General features: G+C 32.8%; 1 protein-coding gene across 1 annotated transcript; it reads left to right on the top strand.

Moving 5' to 3' along the window:
* Nucleotides 1–698: 698 nt before the first annotated feature.
* LOC148601533 (D-2-hydroxyglutarate dehydrogenase, mitochondrial-like) lies at nt 699–16109 on the top strand. The gene is made up of 6 exons (XM_088556491.1): nt 699–1268; nt 3896–4089; nt 7638–7806; nt 9397–9686; nt 13391–13562; nt 14459–16109. Exons 1-6 carry the CDS (start codon nt 809–811, stop codon nt 14716–14718), a joined length of 1545 nt encoding a protein of 514 aa, XP_088412617.1. The 5' UTR covers nt 699–808; the 3' UTR covers nt 14719–16109.
* Nucleotides 16110–17148: the final 1039 nt, after the last annotated feature.

Below are 17148 nucleotides of genomic sequence, written 5' to 3'. Positions count from 1 at the left end.
TTTTAGCAGATTTTTCCCAATCTCAGCCAAATTTGAAAGGCATATATGACTGTTCATGTATATGTTAAAATAATTAGCATAAATTAATCAACTATAAAACACTTTAAAGAGCTGGAAAAATAAAATAAAATTTTCTTCATGTAGACTGTTTTGAGGTCAAATTTTCCATTACCAAACCAACTTCTTCATAAAAAAATCGTTGAATTTATTGATATCAGTAATTATTGTTTTAGCATGTTGATAAATATTTATTAGCGTGTTGATAATTCATTTATTGATGTCAATATTTATTTTAACATGTGATTAACAATGTCATATTTCATTTATATCAATGAATAACGATTTAGTGTTATCAATAATTAAATCTTAATATCAATAATTAATTTGTTGATATCAACAAATGATTTATTGATATCAATAAATAGGGAATAAATTCCATAACGGCTTGACTTTATTATCTTATTGTAACCCTTGTATTTTCTTAGTCACTCTGTGCAATGCCGCATTGGGCCACTGATTTGTGAATACTTACATGGTCTGCCTGTTGCCTGGTCCTTTCACTACGCTTTGAATAAAATATTGTTAAACTAATATAAATAAACAATAGGCCTCTGGAGATAGTTTCAACTTTGCATTTAATACGTGTTTATTAAATAAAAAAGAAAACCATCTTTCCCGGAAAAATTATATTTTACCGTCGGAGGTTTTTGCTTTACGTTTCTCTTCAAAATGTCTGCGCCCATTCGCAAATTGTTGATTTTATCAGCTGACCTCAAGACGTAACAAGCATTACGATCTAAATTTTAAAATGGCTTTAATGAATTTTTTTCAACGAAATATACCACAAGGCAAACTGATTTTTAACTGTCATAAACGACTTCTTCATTTGTCGAAGAACCGTCTTTCAGTTACCCTTACCAGTGAACGTTACCCACAGTTAAAACGGGGTGCTTATTCTGAAGTCAATGACGAAGATCTTACTGTATTTGAGAAACTTATTCCTGGTAGAGTTCTAACTGGGACTTCAGAGCTAGATGGATATAACACTGACTGGCTAAAAACTTGTAGGGGATTTAGCCAGGTTGTTCTTCGACCGAAGAACACACTAGAGGTTTCTGAAATACTGAAATATTGTAATGACAGGAATTTGGCTGTTGTTCCTCAGGGTGGGAATACTGGTTTGGTTGGTGGGAGTGTACCTGTCTTTGATGAGATTGTTGTGTCTACTCAGCTGATGAATCAAATTATTAGTTTGGATGATATATCTGGTAAGAACTCAAGAGTTGTCCAGGACACATGATTTGGAGGCAGATTAAATAGAAAAATATCTCCGTATGCAAGGACATTTTGTTTAACATTCATAACTCTTGCTGAAGACTGTGTGCATCATTAGGAGGGAGACGGCAAAGTGAAATAAAATTCAGCCTCTACAGTCCCTGAACCGATCCGTGCAACGGTTTGATGGATTGATGACAGTTGACTGATTGATCGCTGACGGATCGATGACTGGTGACCGATACGATCCCAGTTTTGTTTTGTAAAATGATGAATGATTTGTTAAAAATAAATGTAAAATAAAATTCACAAAGAAAATATATACCGGAAACATAAAATATATTGACCACTCTGTGGTCGCGTGATGCGATCACCAGTTTGATAGATCGATTAAACGGATTGATGACTGATTGCCATTTTTGTTGCACGGAACGGTTCAGGTACTGTATATTATAGGATGTTTTCATATGTAAATCTTAAGTTTCCATACTTGCCAACTGACACAATTGAATCGTTTATTATATGATTTTGACCCAAATTCCAATTTTGTAAAAATGATCTAGACCCTGAATTCTAACCTCCAAATTAGTGTTTCAATATCACTTTGATCAGATCAGCACCAAAACAGTAGCTCTTAAGATCCTTTTTAGCTCACCTGTCGAAAGGCCATGTGAGCTATTGCCATCACTATGCATCTGTTGTCTGTTTTCGTTATCATCATCCAATAAATTTTTTTAAACATCTTTTCCTCTGCAACTACTCAACAGATTGTAACTAAACTTTGCAGGAACATTCCTCAGGGTATTTTTAACAATGCCTTTTTGGGGGATTTTTGATCTGGCAAAAAACAAGGCCACCATTACTATTAATAGACCATAAGGGTCAAATTGCAGAATTATGTAAATAACTCAGAATTGGTTGGGATTAGCTAAAATCTGGCTGGAGTAAAATTGTTCAGCATGATGAGTTGGACTTCTGCTGAAATTTTCTGAAAGATCTGGAGCCAGCTGAATGAGTTATGGGTCCTGAAATGGATTTTTTCCCTGAATTTTACATTTCCAATTACAGTTTCATTTAATTTACATTTATAAATATACATTTGTACTTTTTGCAATGAAAAACAATAAATTTAGCAAAAGTGATTTCTTGGTATAGCCAAGGAGAATGTTAACTTTATTAAGAGTACAATTCACAAAAAATAACTTAATCTTATTATGAAAGCATTTCCAGAACTGATGAGTCACTACAACTATTTGATAAATGTTCTTCTGTTTCCTCATCAGTTTTACAGAAGGGGCATAATTTGGATTCCTCAAGTTTTATTTTATACAAAAAACTATTTGTCGGAATAATTCTATATAAAAATTTATATTGAAAGTTGTATAGGTAGGAATCTTTACATGTTTTTTTTTTTTTCACAATAACAAAATATTCAGACCAATTAACTATCTCAATATCTAAACATTCTTCCCATTTCAAAATTTTTTGTAAAGGTAAATTTACAATCTTATTGATTAAATAATTGTACACAAGTTTAGGTTTGTGACATTCCATTAATTTCTCTGCAAATTAGTCTGTAGCTTATACAATACTATTAAAGTTATATTGACCGTTTTTTATTGTGTTTTTGATGTCTTTAGGAATATTTGCAAGTTTTTTATTTATCACACACCTTGATGCTTCACTATAAAATATTTCAAACCATTTACAAATTGATGGACCAAAATTAAAACTTTTCAAAGCTTTTTCCAAAAAATATCATTCAATAGAATCAAAGGCCTTTTCAAAATCTACCATTAGCAACAGTCCTTTGTGATTTTTCTCTTCCAGATAGTGCATTAAGTCATATAATAGGCATGTATTCTCATGATATCCAGTTAATGTAAAGGTTTATAACCATTTTAATGATCAGATTTCTTTAGAATGAAGGGTACATGTTCCTGCACAAGATGAACCTTCCAAAATCAATTTCTTTTCAAAACAAATTGTTTCTATGAACCACAATACCATCTATCCTCTTTAAAATGACTTAAGAATAAAAAGATTGGAAGATGTTCACTACATGTTCAAAAATAATAAGTGCAAATGTTTATGTTTTCTCAATTTTGTTGTTAAGTATTAAAACTTTAGAATTTCAATTAGGTTTGGAGGAAACCACCACAAAAGGGGCTTACTACGTTTAAGTTTTATGCATCAATTTTTCTTTTCAAAAACATTTTACATAGAGGTAATGGAGAAACAATCTAGACATTAACAGTGCTTGAGCCAAAATGGCCATTAGATGTTTATGGCACATAAAACCAGGGCAGGTAGAGTAGCAGGAAACAGACATATTATTTTTTTGGCCTCATTACAGGATTCAAACTCTTCATATCAGTCTCCCAAGTAACTCTAAAGAAAGTTTTATTGTTACTTCTATGGGCAATCCTAATCATGGCTGAGTTAAGACTTTTAACATGGACGCTGAGTGCGTGTTTAAGACTTAAAGTCTTGCATATTCCTGTTTGTCAATACATTATCAACATTAACTAAGTCATTATTTTTGCACATACTGAATTCTGTCCTTCAAAGAGGAAACCTAAAAGCTCACTTACTCTAGAAACTTGTACATGTATTTCAGGAGTACTAGTATGTGAAGCTGGATGTATCCTTGGCAGTTTATCAGACTATCTTTCTGACCATGGGTTGATTATGCCATTAGATCTTGGTGCCAAAGGAAGCTGCCATATTGGGGGCAACTTAGCAACCAATGCTGGTGGAATCAGATTCCTGAGATATGGGTCTTTACATGGTAGTGTTTTAGGATTAGAAGTGGTAAGGTCTGCAATTGGCCAGTATATTTTTTACTGAAGATTCTGAATTCATTGTTTGTTTTACGGGAGTCAGGGCCAGTTTGTTTAAGTAACAGTCTTTGTAAGAATCATGCAAAATCTAAAAAATGTGATACACCACAAAAAAGGCTACATATTTTTATTTTTGTAATTAAGTAGTTTCATGGGTCTATGCTATGAAATGTGTAATTATTCATTTAAATCTGCCTGCTCTTAGGGGATAATCAACATTGAAATTTCAATAGATTCTTTTGCATTTGAGTGTCATTTACAGAGTTACCTCCCTTAATTATAATAAGGCATATAATATGAGTGATATTGGTTGCTGTCTGATATCAACTTCCCAAGCTTTTTATACAACCACAAAACATTTGCAATTGTATAATGGAATGGCGATGTTGAGTCAATGTTATCGTTGTCTGTGTTGTTTTTTTCTAGTCCCTATTTTTTGTATGATAACTGGAGTATTAATTTGATTGATCTTAAAAAAAAATTATCATAAGGTTTCAAACAACAAAGGGATTTTTTTTTACATATACTGATTTATAGGGTTATGGGCCAAACTAATTGGGAATTCGGGACCAAAAAGGGGCCAAAGCAAGTTTTTCAAAGAATTGAACTAATTTAAAATGAGCAAAAGCATATGGATGTCTAGAATATTGCTCAACAATGTTCTATTCCCCTGTGGTCATACTGTGATTGATTTTGGATGTTAAGTTTTGAACCGTTTAGGAATAAGGGACCAAAGAGGGCCAGAAACAAGCAATTCTCTGGTGTCATGACAATATCTTGACTGTTAGACAATATATCTCTTTAGACGGCATGGCGTCATACCAGAAAAGGAGATCTTGGATTGATTTTGGGGGTTGTGACCTGAGTCAGTTAAGAATCAGGAGCTACAAAGGGGCAAGAAACAAGCATTTTTTTTTCTAATTTCTGGATGATAACTTAAGTAAAAGGGAATGGACCTCATAAAAATTATACCTTAAATGTTATTCACAAAAAGAATGGTTGGGTATACCTAGCAGGGCAATGCATCAGTACACCCAGCAGGGCAATGCTTCAGTATACCTAGCAGGGCAATGCATGAGTATACCTAGCAATGCATGAGTACACCTAGCAATGCATGAGTACACCTAGCAGGGCAATGCATCTGTACACCTAGCAGGGCAATGCATCAGTATACCTAGCAGGGCAATGCATGAGTATACCTAGCAGGGCAATGCATCTGTACACCTAGCAGGGCAATGCATCTGTACACCTAGCAGGGCAATGCATGAGTATACCTAGCAATGCATCTGTACACCTAGCAGGGCAATGCATCTGTACACCTAGCAGGGCAATGTATGAATATACTTAGTAGGGCAATGCATCAGTATACATAGCAGGGCAATACATGAGTCTACTTCGCAGGGCAATGTATGCAAACCCATACTTATCTGCATGTATAAAAGTCAGACCTCATGTTAACTACTGTTGTTTCTACATGTATAGAAGTCAAACCTCATGTCAACTCTATTTTTGTTTAAAAGTCTAACACATTTAAATAAATTGATATATGGCTGTCACCTAATCTCATTACTAAGTCTGTTAGGTTTGTTTTAATCTAAATCTCAGCTCATAACATAAACCATTGTCTCGGGTTTCTAGAAATTAATTATTTAGTCGTAAATAAAAGATCCTAATGCTTGTAAATGTGTATTGCATAAGTATCAAAATATAACATTGCATAATTGCTTAAGCCTAGGTGGGGAGTGATACAGTACAAAATGCTAGAAAACACCATTTACATAAGCACTTGTTTTTTAGTGCAAGGAATACATGTATGTAGCAATAAGAGAAAGTACAAGTATATATGGAAGGAATATTATGGGAACCATTATTTGTACTGTGAACAAAAAGAAGATAATCCAGAAATAATTACTGGATTAAAGAAAATAGATACACACAACAAAGAATATAAAATTTCCATTTTTAAGATCAAACACATTGAAATAAAAGTAAATGAGCGACAAGAACTTCACAAAAACTGGAAGCATTGACCAGGTGCACCGGTAGGGTAACCATCCTTTGCTTTTCTAGAAACAACTGGTGAGTTGCTCATAAAATGTTATATCCAGGATAGACGGAAGAGGTAAGTTAAATCCTTAGTTTCCAAAAGTGCCACACATGAGAGTCATATGATTTGCAGCACATGATTATCATATAAATCGTGAAAAATGTGATAATTGCATATGATTATCATGTTTTTCACAATAATATGATGATCATATGTTTCCAAACCAAAATTAAGATATGATGATTATCGTATGAAAAGAGCACAATAAAATTATATGTGGCACATTTAGTTGTGTGTAGGATGTTATATATGTGGCACATTTAGTTGTGTGTAGGATGTTAAACTTCAATCAATCAAAAACTTAGTTTCCGATTGTTATTTTCCAAAGCTTTTTGCAATAGTGGGAAACTATAGGAAGAATTGCATTTTACTGTCTGTTCAGGACTGGTTTCTGTCACATACTGCGAGTTCTTATTTTTGTGGGTATAAATTTTCGTGGTTAAGGGGAAAAGCACAAGTTCCTTGATTCTTGAATTTTATGGTATTGATGATCCTACTTATACAATTAAGGGTAAATAATCCTTATTGTTGGGAATCAAATTTCCTGATTTACCTTACCCATGAAATCCATAAAAATTTTTACCCCACAAACAAGGGTAACTTAAGTTTGTCTTGATGATCCATATTAAAAATGTGCACAGATTGTAGCTACAGTAACAAGGCAGGCACCTTTTGATTATATTGTAGAAGGTCAAGGTTGAGGTCTTGTTACTAATAATTCATTTTTGTGAGGTGGGTGACCTTGGCATTGTTCATGTTTAGGGAACTACCATTTGTTTTTTTTATATTGAGGACTAGGATGGAATTTGAATCTAAAATAACAGGATTCAATTTTTCGCTCACCTGGTCTAAGGCCAAGTGAGCTTATGCCATCACTTGGTGTCCGCGGTCTGTTGTCGTCGTGGTTAAAAAGTTTTTGACATTCTTCACCTACAAATTAAGTAGACCTACAGGATGTAAATGGCATGATTGTCCTTAAATTATTGTGCACAAAATGACCATTGGGATTTATCATCCAGTTTTTAGCCAATATCTTGAAAACTATGATAGAAAGATGTTCCTATGGTAAGTCCTACCAAAATCATCATCACTCAAAATTGTTGGACAATTCCTTGTTTATTTATTTCTCTTGAAAGGCAAAATTTAACCAAATGAGCAATTCAGGCTCCTGGGAGCCTCTTGTGTAAATAAAAAAAGATGGGTAGTTCATAAGGAGAAAATAAAAATCTTGTCTTGTCCTTGTTTTTCCTGTATTTTATAGTTTATGTTTCAAAAAGGCAGGCCCTATATTTTCTTTTCACCCCTTCATGAGAACAGATTGGTTGCTTCCTAAAGATGAAACTGCAAGGACTAGCTCAAAAAATAATAATAGCATATTTACTCAAACTGATTGTCAGCTTCTTATCCTTCAGGTCTTGGCAAATGGAGATATTGTAGACTCCCTATCTACATTACGAAAAGATAATACTGGGTATGATGTAAAACAGCTATTTGTAGGATCAGAGGGGACTCTTGGACTCATCACTAAAGCCTCAATACTCTGTCCACAAAAACCACAAGCTGTAAATGTGGCTTTTCTTGGTAAGTGATGTTCTTATCAGTGACAGATCCAGGATTTCAGGTAGGGGAGGGCATTAATAATATGAAAGTCTGAGCAAAGTGAGGCAAGACAATTTTTTGGAGTGAAAAATTAAGATTACATGCAAAACATTTTTTCCCCATTTTTAGAGGGATGTACGCCCACCATGCCTTTCCTTTGATATTTCATGCTGTAAGTTTTGTGTACTTCATACAGGAAGTCAGTTAGTGCTATTATGATTGGTTGGATTCTTATAATGATAATTTTCTAAGTAAATTTGTAGGTTTAATGTTTATTGAATTATGTAATGCCTTATCCTTAAAAAAAACTAAGCCATAATATGAGTTTTCTGGGCAAATGATGTCCAACTCTTTTGTAAGAATGTTTTGGTTTGACAGATTTTTAATATATTCCGGTTTTAATTAAGACAGGTTGAAGTTATTTATCTTATTAAATTAAACTTTATAAAGAGTATACAAATGTAGTTTTAAATAATTTTCTATTTTTTTGATGTACATTTAAAAAGAGCTACTCCACTTAGTGAATACAGACTGTATTTGTCTAATATTTTGGGTGACCAAGAAAGTGAAATTTGCAAAATATTTTCCCTATACCCTTTACCCAGAATTGTAGTGATTTTAACAATGCAAAGCAGTTTTATATGGTATGTATTGAAACCACAAAGTATCTTGGCCTTTCCAAACAATATTTAAAAGCAAAAATTCAAATTATTTTGAGCTAGAGTAGACTAATCTAAATCTCTTTTGGACTGTATAATTTGGTTAATAGAAGTGTTCAGTTTAAATACACAGGTACGAAATACATTTGAATAAATCTAAAGGGTCTATAGAAAGTGGCTGGTTAAGACAGGTTTTTTTTAGGGTTTGATTTAAACAGTTTTTTGCTGTATTTAGGGTTTGGTTTAGACAGGTTTTTGGTTTATTAAGGGTTTAATTGAGACAGGTTTTTGGTTTATTAAGAGTTTGGTGTAGACAGGTTTTTAGTTTATTTAGGGTTTAATTGAGACAGATTTTGGTTTATTAAGGGTTTGGTTTAGACAGGTTTTTGGTTTATTTAGGGTTTAATTGAGACAGGTTTTTGGTTTATTAAGGGTTTGGTTTAAACATGTTTTTGGTTTAGTTAGGTTTAATTGAGACAGATTTTTGGTTTAGTTAGGTTTAATTGAGACAGGTTTTTGGTTTTTTTAGGGTTTAATTGAGACATGTTTTTGGTTTATTAAGGGTTTGGTTTAGACATGTTTTTGGTTTATTAAGGGTTTGGTTTAGACAGGTTTTTGATTTATTTAGGGTTTGGTTTAGACATGTTTTTGGTTTATTAAGGGTTTGGTTTAGACATGTTTTTGGTTTATTAAGGGTTTGGTTTAGACAGGTTTTTGGTTTATTTAGGGTTTAATTTAGACAGGTTTTTGGTTTATTCTTGGTCAGGTTAAGACAGATTTTTGATTTATTCAGGCTTTTGTTTAGACTGTTTGTTTTTTGGTTTATTCAGGTTTGGTTTATTCAGAGTTTAGTTTAGACAGGTTTCACTGTATTATTTTTTCCTTTGACTCTTAGAGAAATTTTTATTTTCAGGTTGTGAAAGTTTTAATCGTGTTTTAGACATTTTCAAGGAAAGTAAGATAAAGCTGGCAGAGATTTTATCTGCATTTGAATTCTTAGATGCTGCTTCTGTACAGGTCGCAAAAGACAATTTAAAATTGACAGTGCCAATTGATGATAGCTTTCCATTCTATGTTCTGCTTGAGTCATCTGGTTCTGATGGCACCCATGACGAGGAAAAAATGAATCGCTTTCTAGAGGACATGATGAACAGAGGATATGTTTTAGATGGAACAGTGGCTTCTGAACCAACTAAAATACAGGTAAAACTTTTAAGTATCAGTCTGTATAAGAATCAGACATTGGATGAAACATAAACTAACCCAACACTTTGATAGTCCAATTTAACAACTTGAACCATCAAAATATAGAAATGAAGACAACAGTTTTCATTTTGGAGAAATCATGAAATTAAATTCTATTGAAATGCAAATGAATATTTCAAAAATCTAAATTGTTTATGACTGCAAATAAATGTTGTATAATAGTATCACCCTGCATTGTCTGTTAACTTTAACTGCATTGTTCGTTAACTTTAGCTGCATTGTCTGTTAACTTTAACTGCATTGTTCGTTAACTTTAGCTGCATTGTCCGTTAACTTTAGCTGCATTGTCCGTTTACTTTAGCTGCATTGTCCGTTAACTTTATCTGCATTGTCCGTTAACTTTAGCTGCATTGTCCATTAACTTTAGTTATTTATGATAATTTGAGTAAAACATGTAAAACTTGTCCAATATTTTTGAAATTTGAACACATTGTTCCTAGGGACATGGGGAGAGCCCTATAGTATTTTTAGGCTTTTGCCCCTCCCCTTTTTGGAAATAAGGGGCTAAAAGGGGGAAAATGGGTGTTATCATTAATTAGGAAAAGTTTATAATTCATGGATTTTTATGACTCAGATGTAAATGTATTTTTTTTAAATGCTATTTTGGAATTTGTGTATAGGGTAAGTTTATCTTTTTTTTAAGTTAAAGGGGTACAAATAATTTATAATTTTTGGTACAGTTTTGAAATTTTTAGCTCATGTACGCCATGTGAGCTATTGCCATCGCTTGTTGTTGTTATCGTCGTCGTCATTAACAATTTCTTCAAACATCTTCTCCTCTAAAACTGCTAAATAGATTTGCATGAAACATATAGTGATTGTTCCTTAGAGTATACTGCACAAAATGACCATTTGGATTTTTGATATGTTAAAAAACATGGCAGCCGTTACTAAAAATAGAACATAGGGGTCAGACAGCAGATTTTTGCATATAGCTCCAAAACTGTTTGGTTTAGCCAAATTCTGACTGAATAAAAGTATTCAGCATGATGAGATTTATCTGTGGTCAAATTTTGGTGAAAATCTGTTGACCCATATTGGACTTGTTGCCCATTTTGGAGGTTTTTTGCTGTTTTTGGTGTTATTACTTTCAAAAATTTTCTTCTCAAAAACTACCATACATAATTCAATGAAAGTTGGTATTTTTGTTTTTAGGATATCCTTATCAAAATGATTGTTTGGATTTTTGATAGGTTAAAAAACATGGCTGCCATTACTAAAAATAGAATATAGGGGTCTCACAGCAGATTTTTGCATATATCTCCAAAAGTTAGGTTTGGCCAATATCTTTCAATTGATGAAATATCCTTATTATAAGGCCTATGAAAGTCTCCAAGAGATCAAAGTTGTCAGATGACTCCATGTAAGGGTTATTGCCCTTGAGAGGTAAAAAATGACTTTTTTTTTTTACAGTTTTCAGCCTATATCTTGAAAACAATGATAGAATGAAACTTTCAGTTGCTGAAATGATTCTTATTATAAGGCCTACAAAAGTCTCCAGGGAGCAAAGTTGTCGGACAACTCCATATATCGTAAGAGTTATTGCCCTTGAAAGGCAAAAAATTACGTTTTTTGCAGTTTTCTTGAAAACTATGATAGATAGAATGAACTTTCGATTGATGGAATGATCCTCATGATAAGTCCTACCAAAGTGTTTATGTAGTCAGAATTGTCAGACAACTTCTTGTTAGAGTTATTGCCCTTGAAAGGCAAAAATTTAACCTGGTGAGAGATTCAGGCTCCTGGGAGCCTCTTGTTATTCAAGTGTCCTCATGTGCCCCAAGTGGACAGAGTTTGACATGCTGCAGTAGTATCATGCTGCACCATGTGAAGTTCTTTATGTAACACTCCAATGGAAAATTTCCAAACATACCTAGTAATGCAGAGAGCAAATACTAGTAGAATTTCAAATAGAGACATCTTTGAGTGAAATTATATTGTCAGATTTGTGTATTTTTTTACATACATGTTTCAGATTTTTCACATATTGACGGATTCTTTCAAAGACTTGTGCTTAAGGAGGTAGATCTAAGGTAAAGGACACAACTCTTGCAAATCATAGGAACGTTTGTATTAAGCATTTTACATCAATATCATGTAAGCATCATTGGTTTCATTCTGTTTCAAATGAAAGCTTCAACTCGGATAGGCTTTGATGAAATTGGGTATGATACAAACATATCACAGATTTCAAGAGTCATGTCCCTTACCCTACATTTGTAGGTCTACCTCCTCAAACCATGACCAAATTCACTATACATCCTTTTATCCTGTCACCTTTTTAATATATTTTTTGCTGTTGATGACATTTAAATCATTTACATACAAATGAGACACAATGTAGAAATATATTTTAATTATTTGAAGGAAAAATTGTATTTTTGACTGGTATTAACTAATGTGAATCATTACTAGTATACTAAAATGCAACAGGAAAAGTGTTCTTAACATTTATAATCATAAAGTGGGGGTAACTTTGTTTCACTTGTAAATCTTGGTTATTACTTCATTAATATGGTAATGATAATGGTTATTAAATAATATTTGGGTATATTATTAGTGCCACAAGAAACTGAATCCAGTGGTTTTGCCCAGGGACTGTATTATAGTAAATATGAAGTCCCTGCTCTGCCTAACGATTTTTTATTATTGATCATATGAATTTGTAAAGAAATGGACTAATGTATGTTTAGAACTGTATGATTTTTTAGGTGGCTTAAGGGCTTTTTTTTACTAGGACTAGAGTTTGGTAGGTACTGTATTAAAGGGAATTCGAAAGAACTGAAGGTCATATGCATGTGACTAGGGTAAAAAGATAAGATTAGGAAACAACCACTTTATTATAGTGGAAAAGACATTCCCTATCCTGCTTTTGGGAATACATTGGTCTTATCTTTTTCCTCTTCAGCATGCACACTATTTTTTTGTTGTTGAAGTATTGAAAATAAAATATTTGGGAAAGAAGAGATTCTGCCTTTTAACTTAAATTATGACCTGTCGCCTTTTTTTAATCACAAAAATTTAGATTCTGCCTTTTTATTTCAATTTTAATCTTGCCACCAAATAAAAATCAAATTGTGGTTCCTTTATTATTGACATGTTGGACATAGTTGGTACTATCCCCTGCCACCTTGTTTTATCACAAATTTATTGTCCAAGAATCAGGCAATGTGTTCTCAGGCCAAGAAAAAAATTATATGTGTGTTTCCAATGACACTCTGGAAAAAAAAGTAGGGTACTGGTAGTTAAATGGGATTTTTTTCTTTTTCAATTTTTATACATTGAGTCTATGGGAGATATATTCTGATTGTTAACAGTGTTTTTTGAAAGATGACAAAAGAAACTTTAGGGTACACTATTTTTATCTGATCAGTAAATGGATGGATAGGACACTTTGCTGTGTACCAATTTTTCCCTATTTTTGCAGTGGTCTGAATAAATATTACACACCAAATTGATTTTAAACACTATATATCGCTGATCATGTTTTGAAACTGCAAAAACTGATACCTGTGAATATGTTCATTTGAAAGAATCTGCGAAAATTAAAAATTGTGAAAATAAATACATTTACAGTACATGTAATAAGAAAACACATTTTTTTTTTATTTAGCCTTACCATCATTTGTGATTTGTTACAGTATATTTGGTCTATCAGAGAAAGATTAGCAGAAGGACTGATGCATGATGGGTATTGCTATAAGTATGATGTGTCAATACCTTTATCACATTACTATGGTTTGGTCGACGCTGTAAGGGAGAGAACTGAAGGCTATGTGACTAGGGTCATAGGTTATGGACATGTTGGAGATAGTAAGTAGCACTCCACATAAGAATCATGCAAAATGTGATTCATGGTTGGAAAGCCTACATATTTTTAATTTTTGATATTTTGTTTAAAATGTCATAGTAAACAGAAAGTAACCTGCGGTTTTTCATACAGCCCATGTTCATAGGAGATAAAAATTATTTAGAATGCACTGTAGATTTCAAAATTAAGAGAGATAACTCTGTAAATGACACTCAAATACAATAGAATCTATTGGTTTTTCAGTGTGGATTATCTACTAAGAGCAAGCAAATATGAATGAATAATTACACATTTCACAATATAGACCCATAAGACAACTTAATTACAAAAATAAAAATATGTAGCCTTTTTTGAGGTGTATCATATTTTACAGAATTTGCATGAGTCAGCACAAACTGAGAACCAATAAATTGTGCAGAATTGAAATAGCCACTATTGTTAACACTGAAATATATTGCCCTTGAGATGGGAAAAAAAAATAAAAAGATTTTTACAGGTTTTAGCCAATTTCTTTAAAAAATTATGATAGATAGAGAAAAAACTTTCACTGAAGAAATGATCTGTTAGATTACGCCCACAAAAGTTTTTTGGGTTGAAATTGTAGAACGACTCCATATTAAAGTTATTGCCCTTGAAATGGGAAAACTTTTTTTTCATTTTTTTGGTGATATCTTGATAACTATAATACATTTTATTGTAGATATAAAACAAAGACTTTCAATTGATGAAATGATCCTTATGATTAGCCCTACAAAAAATTTCCATATGTGTCGAAGTCATGGGATGACTACTTGTTGAGAATTATTGCCCTTGAAAGAGGAAAAATAACTTTTTTTTTGCAGTTTTTAGCCAATATTTTGAAAACTATAATGGACATATATATATATTATTTTTTCAGGTAACTTACACCTGAATGCCACAACGCCACAGTATAGTCAGGAGGCCATGGACTTATTGGAACCTTTTCTCTATGATTGGGTTGCTAACTTCAAAGGAAGTATAAGTGCTGAGCATGGACTTGGGTTTAAAAAGCGGGACTTTATCTATCACAGTAAATCGAAATCTGCTGTTCGTGTTATGTGCAACATTAAGCAGGTTCTTGATCCAAAGAGTATATTAAATCCTTATAAACTTCTACCATCAAAGATAGATAGTTAAAAACTTTTCACAAAGCCAAATTTTTAATCAGAAGTACATTGTAGATGCTAGTCATAAGTGCTTTGTTTCAGATACTGGGCAAAGCAAATCTGTGTTTTTATTGCAAAACAGTACATATCGGGCAAAGCAAATCTGTGTTTTTATTGCAAAACAGTAGATATCTGGACAAAAGCAAATCTGTGTTTTTATTGCAAAACAGTAGATATCTGGACAAAGCAGATTCTGGTTAATATCAGTATGGTACTGTTATATTTTGACATTGGGTCTAGATCTATTGGTGTAATGGTACCATGCTATCATCTTCATTTTCATAGACATTTTGGTTTATTAACGATAATGTGAGTATAAGTGGATATATTCTTATGAAATTTAACCACAAGGTGCCATACCACAAAAGAGATAGGGCTTTGGTTTTTGGAATTAAGGGACAAGAAACATACATGTACATTTTCAAAATGTTTGGACCAAAGCTTGAATGTAAGAAAGTTATCTATTAATTGTACCAAAAGGTGCCATATCTCAAAAAAAAGGCCTGAATTGATTTTGGGTGCATTGTGACTTGAACTGTTTTAGAATCAAGGCTAAAGAGGTATCAGAAAAAAGATTTTCATCTGCACTCTGCAAAGGATCACAAAGTCATCCGAATTTGCTAGTGGGGTTTTGGGGGCATGCCCCCCCTCCAGGATCCGCCACTGAATGATACAAGGTAGCAAATGTTTTAAGTATTAGTCTTTATAAAAATCAGACAGGAGTTGATTCATGCATGTCAAAAACCCACTGAACTTGCTTTTATTTCTCATTCTGAAATCGTTACTGGTCACATGACCAGTTTTAGTTTTTCATTGGTTGTTGCGCTTTTGAGGAAATATTGTATAGATTGTACACTAAATTAGAACTTTGAAAGAGTTATTGTTCTAGATTTGGTTGAATTTAGTGGGAGATAAATGTATAATTTTCTCATAAGTAACGACTTGAAAATTGAAAGGGCAAATGTTACGCAAAAATGCTTGTGTAGATTTAAATATCATCGTATGTTCGGTGGGTTTTTCTTAACCATGAAACACTTTAATATGGGCGGTGTCTGAATTTTGTATGTACTGGTATTTAAATATTATTTGCCAAATTTGTAAAACTGTTGAATTTATACATTGGTTTCTTTGTGTTTTAAAAATTATGGTTATGGGTTAATGCATTGATTCAAAATCTTGTTCTCAATAATACGAGTTCATACAAGTATTATAAAAATGATAGTTTATGTTGGCTAGCATGCATTTAATGGCATCCATATTCAGTTTAATATTGAGTTAATATACTAACCAGAATAATTCAAGTTTATGTGATAATTTTGTTGCTTTTAGATTGTTGAAAATAAAATTGTATTTTTATAGTTATCTCTTCGAAGTTTATCAGTTGTATACGGTCACTAATAACCAGGAGCCCTTTTCGTTTCATATTTCACTGCTTCATTTTCTGCTCTCGAACACTATACCAATGCGTGCATATACACCTGGTCGAGCTTTTAAAAATACAATGTTATTCAAGGTTGTAAACATTTGCTTTATCGCCCTTTGATTGGCATGAACATATTTTTATCACTTCAAACTGTCTTACTACCACTGCTTCCAGAGATCTTGTAAAGTTCTGTAAGGAACAATTAATGGTTTTTTGGTTGAAACAATTTAGGGAAAGTGTTTTCAATTATTACTTTTAAGTCTAGTTTCTAATAAGCTCTTTCAGTTGTTTGATAAGAATTCGAAAGTTTATTCACCTACATGTACAGATTTTTGACTGACGTTTTCTAATATACCCCAGGGTGGAATCAGTATTACAGGTTAGGGTGAAGTTAATATAATTTAAGGTAGAGTGAAGTGAGGAAAAATAACATTTTTTTTCCGGAGAAGGACTAGTGTAAAATCAAGTTATATCATGGGAGTAGAATTACTTTCCAAATTTTAGGGGACGTACGCCCGGCACGCCTTTCATGGGATATGCGCATGTAGCACTTTTCATCTTTCCGTTTGTCCTCACTTCGTTCAAAAAGTCAAACACTCTTTGTAGGATTTTAATTACTTAAAAAAGGGGAACGTGCTCTGTGAATGAATGTTCGAAGTAATTCTGTGATATCCTTCGAAAAGTTGCGTGTCCGTCTGTCTGGCTTCCAGAAGATAACTTGAGAACGGTTCGATGAATTTTTTTGAAACTTTGTACAGTTGTATAGTACCTTAAAAATAAAGTTATTAGTAAGTTTATTTTTTAGCAAAAAAAATCAAAATGCAGTTTTCGAATTAAGCCATTGGGAACATCTTGCCATCCTCCAAAGCAGTTAGTATACACTGTCCGAGGCAAGCGTCTGTGCGTTTCTGCCATATCAATGAACTATAAAATAATACCTCCCATCATCATTTTCTTGTTCTGGCTATGAACAATGTA

This window comes from Perna viridis, chromosome 12, assembly GCF_037379345.1.
Source record: "Perna viridis isolate PV_CMFRI_1.1 ecotype Kerala chromosome 12, ASM3737934v1, whole genome shotgun sequence".
Classification (NCBI taxonomy): Eukaryota; Metazoa; Mollusca; class Bivalvia; order Mytilida; family Mytilidae; genus Perna; species Perna viridis.
The sequence above is the reverse complement of the archived record's forward strand: the minus strand, read 5'-3'. Positions and strand labels throughout refer to the sequence as shown.